General features: G+C 37.7%; 1 protein-coding gene across 1 annotated transcript in view; it reads left to right on the top strand.

Moving 5' to 3' along the window:
• Nucleotides 1-12014, top strand: part of LMBRD1 (LMBR1 domain containing 1) — an 80553-nt gene that overhangs the window by 47549 nt on the left and 20990 nt on the right. Inside the window, exons 9-10 of the mRNA XM_005153177.3 lie at nt 2378-2530; nt 11690-11754. Of these exons, the coding sequence (XP_005153234.1) occupies nt 2378-2530; nt 11690-11754 (218 nt within the window). The remainder of the gene's footprint in view (nt 1-2377; nt 2531-11689; nt 11755-12014) is intronic.

The following is a 12014-nucleotide window of genomic DNA, read 5'->3' as shown; positions in this document are numbered from 1 at the left end:
TGCACCAGAAAGAATAGTAAGTCAGAATTGACTAGCTTGCAGGTATTTGAGTTACTTGGAAACCAATGTAGTCACTACTGTAGTAGCAATTAGGTTTTCTTTCAGTCCCACAGCATAGTTGTTTTTGTTTACTTTAATGATGATGCTGATGACCTGAACTCAACCTTCTGCAGTCCTGCTGGGGGTATATGGAAGAGATACTTTACAGAGTAATACTACCCTCACTTACTCTGCTACCAGTAAGACATCCTGTTTGTTGATACTCAGTGAAGCTATTAACACGGGATACTTGCTGCATGGAGCTGCCATGAGTTAGATTAATCAAACTATTAATCATCTTTGTGAATAAATAGGAGGCCTATATATTTTTTTCTCCCCATTTAGTGTATCTTGCTGTTATAAATGATTTCTTTATGAAAAGCGTATATATATGCAAGTCTCTGTTCTGAATCCTAAATACCCCTAGGATGTTAACACCATTAGTAAACCCATGATGGCTTTGCAGCTCACTGAAAAGCTATAGCTAATGTAAGCATGACACTTTGAACAACTTAGGAGTGCAAGCCCAAGGAGGATAAGATTTATCCTTTGCATACAAGATGCTAGGGATAATCTCCCACCCTTTCTTAACCTTTTTTCAGAAAATGGTTTGACCAGTGTTTTCAAGCCCAGAGTGGGGGGAAGGGACATTAAGATGCATCACTTTAATGCGGTCAGTCCATCTGTGTTGTGGTGTGCTTTGTGACAGTAGACTTTAGTAGCATTAAAACAGCTTCAACAGTTTTCCCTTGATATTTAGCTACCTCTACACAGTGTGGACACCTTCAGTGTTCTAGAAATCCTGTTGCATAATGAAACCTAAAAAGCATCTCCCACAGTTAAAATTATGAAGTTTGGAGTTTATACAGAGTATTGCAATGACAAAGGTATCAGTATTACTGAAATCAATATGAGAAAAGTGAGAAACCCCTGAAAAATGGAGCATTAATTATTACAGATGGCTGCTGGCTTATGAGAGTTTTCAAGCAACTGATCTTGTTTGATCTAACTAACAAACAGGATCAAAAGCTGAGAGTCTTTAAGTTGTGTCTATATTTTAATGTGACCCATTAGTATAATTTTATTTGGCCTATGGATTATGGTCAGGATTCTGATGCAGTCTGTGATTGAAATCCTAGTTGTTCACTTGCATTTGCATGAAGTTGTGAAGAAAATTATGTTACTGAGAGAAATGTACAGTGAAAACTAGAAGTATGAAAGTATGCTACTTAATCTAATGAAAAAAAATCAGCATGCAGTATGGTCTTTTGCTACTAAAAGACCTGGTAGCTTTATTTTGTTAGTATTAAATAAGCGCAGCTTGACTTGCAGCTGGGGAGGTCTTACTATTTACAAAAAGTGACTTTTTTCAATTCATTGTGATGCTATACAGGGTATGGAGAATGTGTTCTTGTTAAAAGTACATTGTGGTCTCCAATGTAAATGTTACATGTGCCTTGAATGTGGTTTTAATGTTGCAGACTTTGAGAAATTTATCTAAAATAAATGTGCTTTAACTTTACCAGTTGTAAAGTTTCACTATTTTCAGGAAGGCTTTTTTAAAATAAGAGTTAAAAAATGGAATAGTGAATTTCAAAACTTTGTGTGTATGTACATATGTACATATATATATGGAAATGTGCTTAAACTGGAAAAATATATAAGAATCTGTTATATGGCAGCGTCAGTGTTAGAAACAATTGTGGTTCAGCTACTTAGTGCCTCTTTTGTTGCTTTTGCTTATTAGTGTATAACTGAGATTTAAGGATGTGCTGCTCTAGTTATAACGGACTTCAGTGGTGTCTGCTCAGTATATAGAGGCTCAGAATTGGAGTGCATTCTTAAACATAATTATCAGACAGGTAGCTAGTACACTCAATTCTTGAGGTAATGGTGCCTCTTGTTTAGATTTCTGTAAGGTTAATTTTTGGAACAGCAAGTTGTCTTGCTTTTATAAGTGCAAGAAACATAGCTGACTGTCTAGTGGAATGTTGGAAAGAAATACAAATGTAAAGCTTAATATATTAGCTTAATCATTGAACTAGATTGGAAGGGGCCTCTGAAAGTAAAGTTTTGAACCTGATAATGCAAAGTAAGGACCTCTTTCAGGTTAAATCAGGTTATTCAGATCACATCTGGGCATTCTGAGTGTTTCTAGCCATGGAGACTGCCCACTCTGTTTAAATTTTTTTTTTTAACATCCTCATTGTGGAAAGTTTTCTACCATCTAATGGGAATTCCCTTGTTGCATCTTGTGACTTATATTTCATTCTCTTGATATTCATAGAAACAGTGTGAAATATATGCTACAATTTTGCACTATTTTTTTGGTAACCAGTGCAGAGATGGTCGTCCTCTGTCATCAAGGGATAGACGGGCTTTACAACAACTAGAAGGGAGACTAAGGACACTTCGAAGAAGAGAGAGGCACCTGGAGTCTATTGAGAAGAGCTGGTGGACAAAGTTCTGTGAAGCTATTCGACCTCTAAAGGTAAAACTTTTTCTCTCTTTTTGAGGCTTATATTGGAATAACTTCTAGCTTTCTTCCTGCCATATAAATCATAGGTCAGGTTTAATAATTACCATGCTGGATATCAGCTATTTATTATTTAAATTACTATTATACTACAGAATGTCAGTCCTATAGCAAGCTCCAAGTTCTTGGAAAACCCTTTACTTTGTGTAAACTCTGGTTAAGATTGAAAATTATAAAGTCCTAGGTGATCTGTTGTAGTGCCACTGCCATGGGAAATCTGGCTATCTTTTTCCTCAGGCATGTGAAAATGCGAAGAAAAGAAGGAATAATTCTAGCTGTTGGGTAGCTTAAGTTAATCTAATTTACATGTAGCCAACAGAAGTGAGAGTTATTTTGAGAATATATGCATTTGGAATGAGCGTCTTGCCAAGTACGTGATCAGTAGTAAACTAGCCTCATGGAACTTGATACTTAACAGTGCAAAGGAGACTGTTACTGGGGCAAAGCTTTGATATTGGTCTCTTTTGGTGGTAGGACTCTGATTTCAGTAGATAGCTGGTTTTAAAACTCAGTACTTCTCTGGAACAATATTGCCATATACCGTATTATTTGCCAGCTAGATGTAGCAAGAAATTTTAGCATTACTTTAAACTGCAGGCTGCCCTTTGAAAAGCCAGGGGGCTATAAGCAATTTCCTCTAATGTCATTGTTATTGTTAATGCTAAGTACCAATGGGAAGGGCCTGAAATTGCAATTAAACAAAAACTTTCAGTGTGAAATTCTCAGTGGAATTATCTGTCTACAATACATTTGAAATCTAGATTTAGCTATTTCATTTAAAGGACAAATACCTCTAGCTATTCACTTCAGCAGTTTGGATTCTTCATTTTTTTAATAGCTTGTATAGTTTCTTAAACTTTTCACTTTAACCTTAGATTTGAGAAATTCACTGGTTATATCTGCTGTCTGTAGGGCTTTAATAATTCATTGTGTTGTCGTAGATGGTGTACAATATTATTAGTTACTGTTAGTTACAGATTAATGGTCAGGATGACATTTTAGTGTGTCTCTGTTCTTGTAGTTTGAATACTTATTTTTCCTCTCAATAACTAGCAGTCACTGTGGACTGTTGACTTTAACTTCCCTTTAGTCTGATTCTTAAGTGCATTTTTTTTTTCATAGGATCAGGTAGGTTGGAAAAGACCTTTAAGATCAAGTCCAACCATTACCCTAGGACTGCCAAGACCACCACTAAACCATGTCAGAGTGCCTCATGTAAACAGTTTTTGACACTTTCAGGGACAGATTTTCACATAGAGTAGGGTTGTACTATGAAGCATTCTACAAAGCTTGTTTACTTTTACTTTCTTGGGGCTGTCCTGTGAAGGTGGTAATGTCCATCACTTAATAGCATTTCAACTCTTGCAGGACTGTTTTACTTTAATAGCATTTCAGTTGGCTTTGCACATATGTAACTTGTCAGTTGTTCAGTTTGTGCCTTTCATGAAAAGAAGGCAATCTTTTAATATCCCTATATAATACGTCTGATCAATATAGAAGTGCAGAAGATTTCTTGGAAGTGTTGTAAAGCAATAAACAAAGCTCCATTTTTAGTGCAACTTGTATATTATTCAAGAATATGGCCATTTTGTCAGACTTAGAAATTCCATTTGTTGTGAGGCAAGGACTAGAGAAGGAGAATGCTATTTCTCCTTTGTGTTTGGGAAGGTCATATTTATGGGAGTTGCAGACTCTTACTGGGATTGACAGCAGAATAACATGTTTAGGAATAGCACTTAATCTTTGAGGTGCAGTGTTAATTTAGTGTCTACATTCAGACTTCTACAATCATATTATGTTTGCATAATGTCCTCCTATATTCTTACTTCAATTAATTTGTTACTGCTGAGTATTTATTAGCATGTGATTTGGTGTTAAACAGGGCCAAAACTTTTTTCTCTGAAGACTAACATTTTTTCTTTTTTTGACATAAAGTAAATTTTGAGAACAATTGTTTTACTCAAAGCTAAATAAAACTCAGTTGAAGCTGGTTATTTTTCAATTTAGTCAAAAACAACACATGCAGAAGATCCCAAGGAAATGAGTAATGGTCAGCATGGGTTTATCGGGTGATATCAAACTGATCCAACTTCTTTCTACAAAATGTAACCTTTCCTGTAGATATCCCATCTACTGCATCTCTCTTCTGTATTATGGTTTCCCACACTCTCATCTGACAGCAGCAGGAGAAATGTAGTACACTCTAGGGACAGGTATAAAAGCTGTTTAGGGAAGAAAACTAAACAGTTCCAGAGCACATAATTATATTCATTCAATATGTGAACAAGTGTACAGGTTGTGAAATATGGAAGCCTAGTCAACAATGGTAAGTTGGGACTACTGAATCAGTTTCTCAAGGGGTACTTCAAAACAATTGTAAACTAACTGAAGAGATGCTCAAGGTCAGTAATGTAAGACAATAAGGACTGAGTCTTCAAGATTGAGACCTCTATATGCAGAGCATGCTCACGGGGCTTAGCTAAAATAGAGGCTCAAAAGGCATGGATGTCAGTCCAAGCATGTATACAGGCTACTACAGAGAACTGTATTCTCTTGATAAATAAGAGTGGTACACTTGAACTCTAGCAAGGGAGAGGGAAACTGTTCTTCTATCTAATCTTAAGGATAATAGGACTTCTAATCTTAAGGATAATAGGACTTTGTATAGATCGGTCAGTCTCTGTGCCTGCTGTTGAAAGCCCTTGGAGGAGCATAGGTAAAATTCATGTTATCTTGAGGATGGAGGACTAGGGCATTCCTGGTTTTGGTTTTGGTTTGTTTGTTTGCTTGTTTTAGTGGGCTTTTGATTTACACACCCCTGAGCCATGAGAGCTGAATTTGGGGAACTGTAGGCAATTGCTTGAGTAAGAGCTATGCTGGCAGAGTGTTAGTGCAGACTGTAGGCACTGTCAGGAGTCAGTTTAGTTGCCTCAGAGAGGTGGTGTGTCTGAACTGACAGGCTTTATTGCTGTGTTCACAGCTGTATCTTTAACATCAGAGAGGTTGGCAACATGAAAAACAAGAGGTGTGGATATTTCGTGTCCTAAGTTTGCATAATGAGAACTTAATACCAAGTGTTTTGCTTCACCTAACAATAGTTTTAAACCCATGTTTGCCAGGTTACCTGAAACTTTCTGTAAAGGTCATGCAACAGTGTTGTGGATTCATTTGGCTGGCTGTCAGATACTAACCCAGGTGCTTTCTCACTCCCCATCAGCAGGGTGGAGGAAGAAATAAGATGGAAAAATATGTGACTGAGAAAGACATGGCAATCACCAGTTACTGTCATGGGCAAAACAGAATTGGGGAAAATTGCCACTTAATATTGATTTCAGTGGTCAAAACCAAAGACCATTTAAACACATTCCTTCCTCCCACCCACTGTTTCTCAGGTTTGACTTATTTAGTCCTGACTCTGGAGTGGCACAGCAGGGATGTGGAATAAGGAGTTACCATCATTTTGTAAACACTTCTGCTGTTGCTTCCTTCTCATACTTTGTCATTGTTCTGCACTGGTCTACTCTATCGGCTGTAGTTCCTGTCAAAAGAACCTGTTTCAGCATGTAGGATCTGTAAGCTACCACTTCCTTCAGTAAATACCTAGTTGTTCTGGTGTGGGTCTTGTAAAGACTGAGTGTGATTATCTGCTCCAGCATGGTCCTCTTTCCCAGGCTAGGGAGGGGTGTCTGCTCAACTGCCCAGAGCAGCAACGTCTTCTTTGGTGTTGGTATCTACAGGGCTGTTTCTCTCTTCTTGCTCTTCTCTACTGTCTGTATTCTCCTGCTTCTTACATATATTTTTCTAGGGGGCCACCAGCTTGGTGGCTGAGCTTATCTTTGGCCAGCAGTGGGTCAGCTGAACCCAACTGGAAATGGCTGTGTATAGCACAGGGCCGCCTCTGGCCTCTCAGCCTTTACAGCAGCTCTGCTACCAAAACCTTGCCATGGAAACCCAATACAAATGATGTTTCCCACAAGGAATCTAACTTTGCTTCTTGGCCAGTATAACTGCTAAATAATGTGCCACCAGTTTTCTTGACTCTGGTAATGGATACCAGCCCCAAAAGGATGACTGCTTTTTTACCTTTTGGGTGTGGCATCAGTGTTAGTTCAGTCTTGGGATAGCTGTCCTAATCAGATTCACTATTTCTTTTTTTCTTTTTTTTTCCTTGGTATGTGAGTGCGACTGTAGGAAGCAGTTGGGCAGTATTCTTTGAGCTTCTTAGAGGGGAGAATATTAACTATTTCTGGGAGTTAATTTGAGGTATTTAAAAGTAGTATCATATAAATTTGTGGATCATGTGGTTATTTCTGCTCAGACTAAATGAAGTCATAAATCCCAGGATGATTTCAGCAGCACACATTGTCCATCAATGAAACAACTTAGGCCAGCAGAGATCTGGGAGCAGGGATAGAAGACAAAGAGTTCCCTGAGTGACTTAAACAAAGGTGATGCAGGGATCAGGGGAACATTTAGGAAGTTGAAGGGAGGTACCAGTGAAAATGATGTAAGCAGAACATGAATAATGTAAGAAAAGACTTAGCAGCTTCTGATTTGATTATGTGTGGTAGTAATGGAAAAATATACAAATCAATTGATTACATCTAAACTATTTGGCTTGACTTAAAAATAAAATGCAATTCTGTGACCTAGAAGTAGTAAGCTTTCATTTTTACTCCTACAAAATGCTTGTATAGACATTTTTGTCTTGGCTTTTGCTTAGCCATGTCTGTTAACATTACATGTGCAAACCTGAAAGAAAATTTGAGTAAACTTATACTTACTGTTCTCTACTTTAGCTGCTTCCTTACCTGCTTGTGTAGATGCTTTCTACTAAGTTGCTTAAGGACTCATTTCAGGCAGCAGTTATAAGTTGTATTAGTAGGTATTATTTCAACTCATTGTTTTTGTAATATCTGCAGTCTTGCATAAAAGCATGGTTCAGTGGATTTTGGCAGTTACTCATATACATACTAGCTTGTAAAACAGATTGTAGATTAGAAGAGCCAAGCAGGCACTTAGAGGTGATCAAAGTGATGTAAGTGCAAGGCAGCGCTTCTGAAAGCTGTTCTGTGGCAAGTGATTGAATACAGGTGTATGTTGTAGCTGAGGCATAAAAGGAAGTGGCCTGGAAATGGATCATTTCAAACTGATTGTAGTGGAGGAGCTTACATAGCATGAGGTATGGTTGCATTGAGATCCTGCTTTCAGAAGGACTAGGGAGTAGGAAATAAGGTTGTCTTTCACTGAAAGATATAGATCAAGGGTTGCTTGCTTTGGTTGGTTGGTGGGTTTTTTTTTTTTCCCCCATAATGGCCTTACTAAATTCCTGTGTATTGTTTGGCTCAGACACAGTCTTTTTCTTCTCACTTTTTCTAGTATAAAAACTTAGCAACAGTTGATAAATAGTCCTGCTCTGAGAGCACGAGGTTTTGATTAAGCACTGTCCTTTGGTCTGAAGTTGAACATGTACTCCTGTTCTCAGGGGCTTGGATTCCTTCTCATCTATGCTGTGACACAAATGATTTTGTAAATTCTCATGGCTAAGTGTATTTAGAATCTATTTGGGTTGGTTCAAAGCTAGTAAAGAGCATACAGTAGTAGTAATAAGATTGTCAATGACAGATTTGTCCTTTGCTATAGGTGGTAAGTAAAAGGTAACACAGTGCCGCAGCTCCTTCTGCATTGTTTTTCTAACATGTCTTAAACTTTTCAGGGTAGGGGAAGGAAATTAATTACTTACTCTTTTGTTTATCCAGATACAAAATGATACCTAACTGGAGGTATGCTTTTAATTTTAGTTGGGTTGATACCACTTGATGAGCCCCAATTGCACTGTCTTAACCTGCAAGCTCAACTACTAGTCTTAGTGTTGGTATTCTCTTAATTGTAGGCCAAGTACTAGTTAATAGACTAGGAATGAGGAGTTGATTGGTTTGCAGTCAGTTGAGGTATGAGGAAAATCTAAGTAGGAACACAAGGAGCCCTTCTGTGAAAGAACTAAGTTAACTGATGCTTTGAAATTGTGTAAATGTAGGTTGATGTTAATTACAAATCACTTATGGTTCAGTAGTCTTAATAGCTTTTTGAAAATACAGGATGAACTAAGGTAGAATGAAGGCCTTTAATATTAGACTTTTCAATCTCATAGCTAATTGGACTGGAGTTTATGTTAAAATGGTGTAGTGGGTTCAGCAGTAGGAGTCTGCTTGTTACTCCTTCTTGGTAGCTGGTGCAGTGCTGTGTTTTGACTTTCAGGCTGGGAACGGTTGCTGATAGCAAGTATGTATTGAGTTACTGCTCAAATGTTTGGTTTGTCCAAGGACTTGTCTGAGCCTCATGCTCTGCCAGGGAGGAGGGGAAGCTAGGAGGAAGGAGAGACAGGACACCTGACCCAGGCTAGCCAAAGAGGTATTCCATACCATAGCACATCATACCCAGGATGTAACCAGGAGAGACCCGGAAGGGCTGGAGCTCTGGGGGGATGGAGGAGGTATTGGTCGGTGCTCGGTCGGGCAGGGTGTGGTGAGTTATGGGTCGGTGGCTGGTGAGATGTTGTATTCTCTTCACTTGTTATTTGCTTTATCATTATTATTTGTAGTAGTAGTAGCAGTAGTGATTTATGTTATACCTTAGCTATTAAACCGTTCTTATCTCAATCCGTGGGGGCTACATTCTTTGGATTCTCCTTCCTAACTCTCCAGGAGTTGGGGGAGCAAGGGTGGGAGTGAGTGCGCAAGCTGTGCAGTTTGGTTTTAAACCACGACAAATGGGAAAAGGAGTCTTTTTTTCAACTACTTAACTACTTCTGAGAGTGTTATGCATCACTTTGGAAGACAGGCATATTCCAGATGAGATAAGGATCTCTCTCTACTGCTGTAGTTGGCAAAAGGTAATGAAGTAATGTGAACTTCAGCCTGTCTTAATTCTTTTCAAACGTCTATTTCCTGTACAGATAATACCTTAGTGGGATTTTGCTGTGGAGAGGTAAAATCATAGTACACTTAAATATGTAGGATTGTGCAAGTTAATACTTAACCTTGATATTAATCTCTATATCAGTACCTAGTAAAGTTTACAGTATTAGAGCTGTTTTATAAATGATGTTCTAATATTCTGATTTTGCAGATAGCTTATCTTCAGAATTTAATGAACAATAATAGCATTGTAACATTGAATATCTCTAATGAGCAGTTGTAACAAAATTATTAACCTTTTCAAGACGGCTGTGTGCCAGGTTTGAAGGTTAATAAAATAATTTAAACCACAGAACTCCCCAACTGATGTGGAAGACCATGCATTGCTTTCCTGTGTATAGAATTTGGAAATAAAGTCTTTCTAGATTGTCTCAGGTCTGGCAGTCAGAAAGTGTTACTGCCTTGGGAAATTCAGCATGCTTATCTGAGCATATTCTGTGACAAGGGTTTCTAGGAAAGTACAGTGAACCCGTTGGAGGTGTAACTGAATGCATTTGCTACCTGGGCTCACCTTGGTGTACCATTGCCCAGTACTCCCCACCAAAGAAATGAGGGGGAACATCTGCTGAAGAGTTGAAGAATGAGTTCCTGAACTAGCTTGTAGCTCTGGAAAAAAAAACACAGGAGCTGCTCTTGTAGGGAACAGCTTGGAGACTGAAGTTGCTGGTTTGAGTGCTCTATTTGGGCATAATAAAAACATTTTCCTGTTTTTAATGAAGATCTTAAAGAGCAACCTTATTTCTCCAAATCTACTTGATTCAGACCATTTGTAAAAATTGAAAACAATGAAGCCACCTTTGAAAGAAGGTAGCTTCTTCCTCTGAAGATTGAAATTGAGGAGGAAATGGTGAAAACAGTGTAGACATATTGGTATACTACTTTCAGTTCACTAAACTTAATGTTGATTTGCTTGAGTTATTCCTATTTAAACTTCTTATACTATGATTATATTCAGGGACTAAATTATTTAGTTTTTTCAGCTGTTTTCATATTTTAACCCATCCCTTTGTTGTGGTTTAACACCAGCTGAAACAAGGACACCCTTAAGACCTGAAAAATCAATCTTAACTGATATGGAACCTATCTTAACTGATGTGGTTGGTTTAGAAAATCTTAATTTACTCCTGTTAAACTTAGTTTAGGGTTTTGTATGCCACTTGGTTTAACCAAGAAAACCAGAAGAGAGAGGCCTTTGGCCATTTTGATGTAGTAATCTCATTTTAATCACTTGTGGATACAGAGTGGTTTAGAATAACAGTAGCACTTACCTGGATTTTCTTGTAACACAAATGTTTTTCCTACTTCTGGAGTATTTATAAGCATTTTTTCTTCTAGTCTATTCCCAAATCTTTACGTCACAGTTAAGTTTTTAGGTAACTTAAACCTTTGAGTCAAAATACTTTATGAAGTTGATGATTTCTATAACTTGAACTTTGAAAGTTTCTTTGAAATACTCAATACTGCTGATTAACTGAGAAGACTTCCTGGTGGAAGAAAGGTAGACTTAGTATTTGGGCTTGGTTACTTGAATTTTACTCATTCCAGGTGATTTGGTCACTAAGTATGTCTGAGTAGGGTTACAGAAGAGAGCTCTCACTTGGAAAAGGTAAAGTTATCTGTGCATAGGTTGCCTTGTGTTGGAAGGTGAGCACACAGGTGTGGTGGCCAATCACACTCTGATTTCCCTTAATTAAACACAAATGCATGTATATAGTTAAGGTTTTCCTTATGATATAGCAAGTACAGGTTGTGCACTCTGCTGAATGCTGTATTCATTTAATGTAATGTCTCATCTGCATTCTTAATACCACTTTTCATCTACAGCTAGATTCTGTATTGCACTGTTGCACATGATGTACTTTAATGCTTGATTCTGAGCTTAGTGTGTCCACCTGGTGAAGAGATGGTTCTCATCTTAGATAATCAAATCTTTAAATGTTTGACATAAGCTCTGGTTAACAAAGTAAACATTTTGTTAGCAGTTTTCTTAAGTATTTACCAAAAAATTACAGTTTCAAATGTGTGTAAGGTCTGAGGTAGTCCGAGATCATTAGTCCTTTATTGAAGCCTAGATACATCTTCACTTGTAGCAACTGCAAGCACTTTCAGTTAAATTGTAATAAATCTTTACTTCTAGATTGTGTGGGGAGTTTTCTTCATCATTGTGGCACTGCTCTTCACTGTCTCTCTGTTCTTGTCAAAGTAAGTAATTTCAGTGGTTTTTTTTAACCACTTAAACTACATGGTTTCTGTTCTGACATCAAAATCGGGGGTGGTTTGCTTCAAAAGTCAGCCCACTTTGCTATATTTTTTTTTTAGCTAGACCTGCATTTCTCATTCTAGTAGTGTATATTACACTGAGCAAAATGTACTAAAACAGATTCAAAAAGGACACGATTCATCTTGATTGACTGTCTGCTGCTAAAAGCAGTTCTGATCCAGCAGAAAAATTAAGCATAGAT

The sequence above is a fragment of the Melopsittacus undulatus genome, chromosome 3 (genome assembly GCF_012275295.1).
Source record: "Melopsittacus undulatus isolate bMelUnd1 chromosome 3, bMelUnd1.mat.Z, whole genome shotgun sequence".
Taxonomy (NCBI): Eukaryota; Metazoa; Chordata; class Aves; order Psittaciformes; family Psittaculidae; genus Melopsittacus; species Melopsittacus undulatus.
This window is presented reverse-complemented; position numbering and strand designations above follow the sequence as displayed.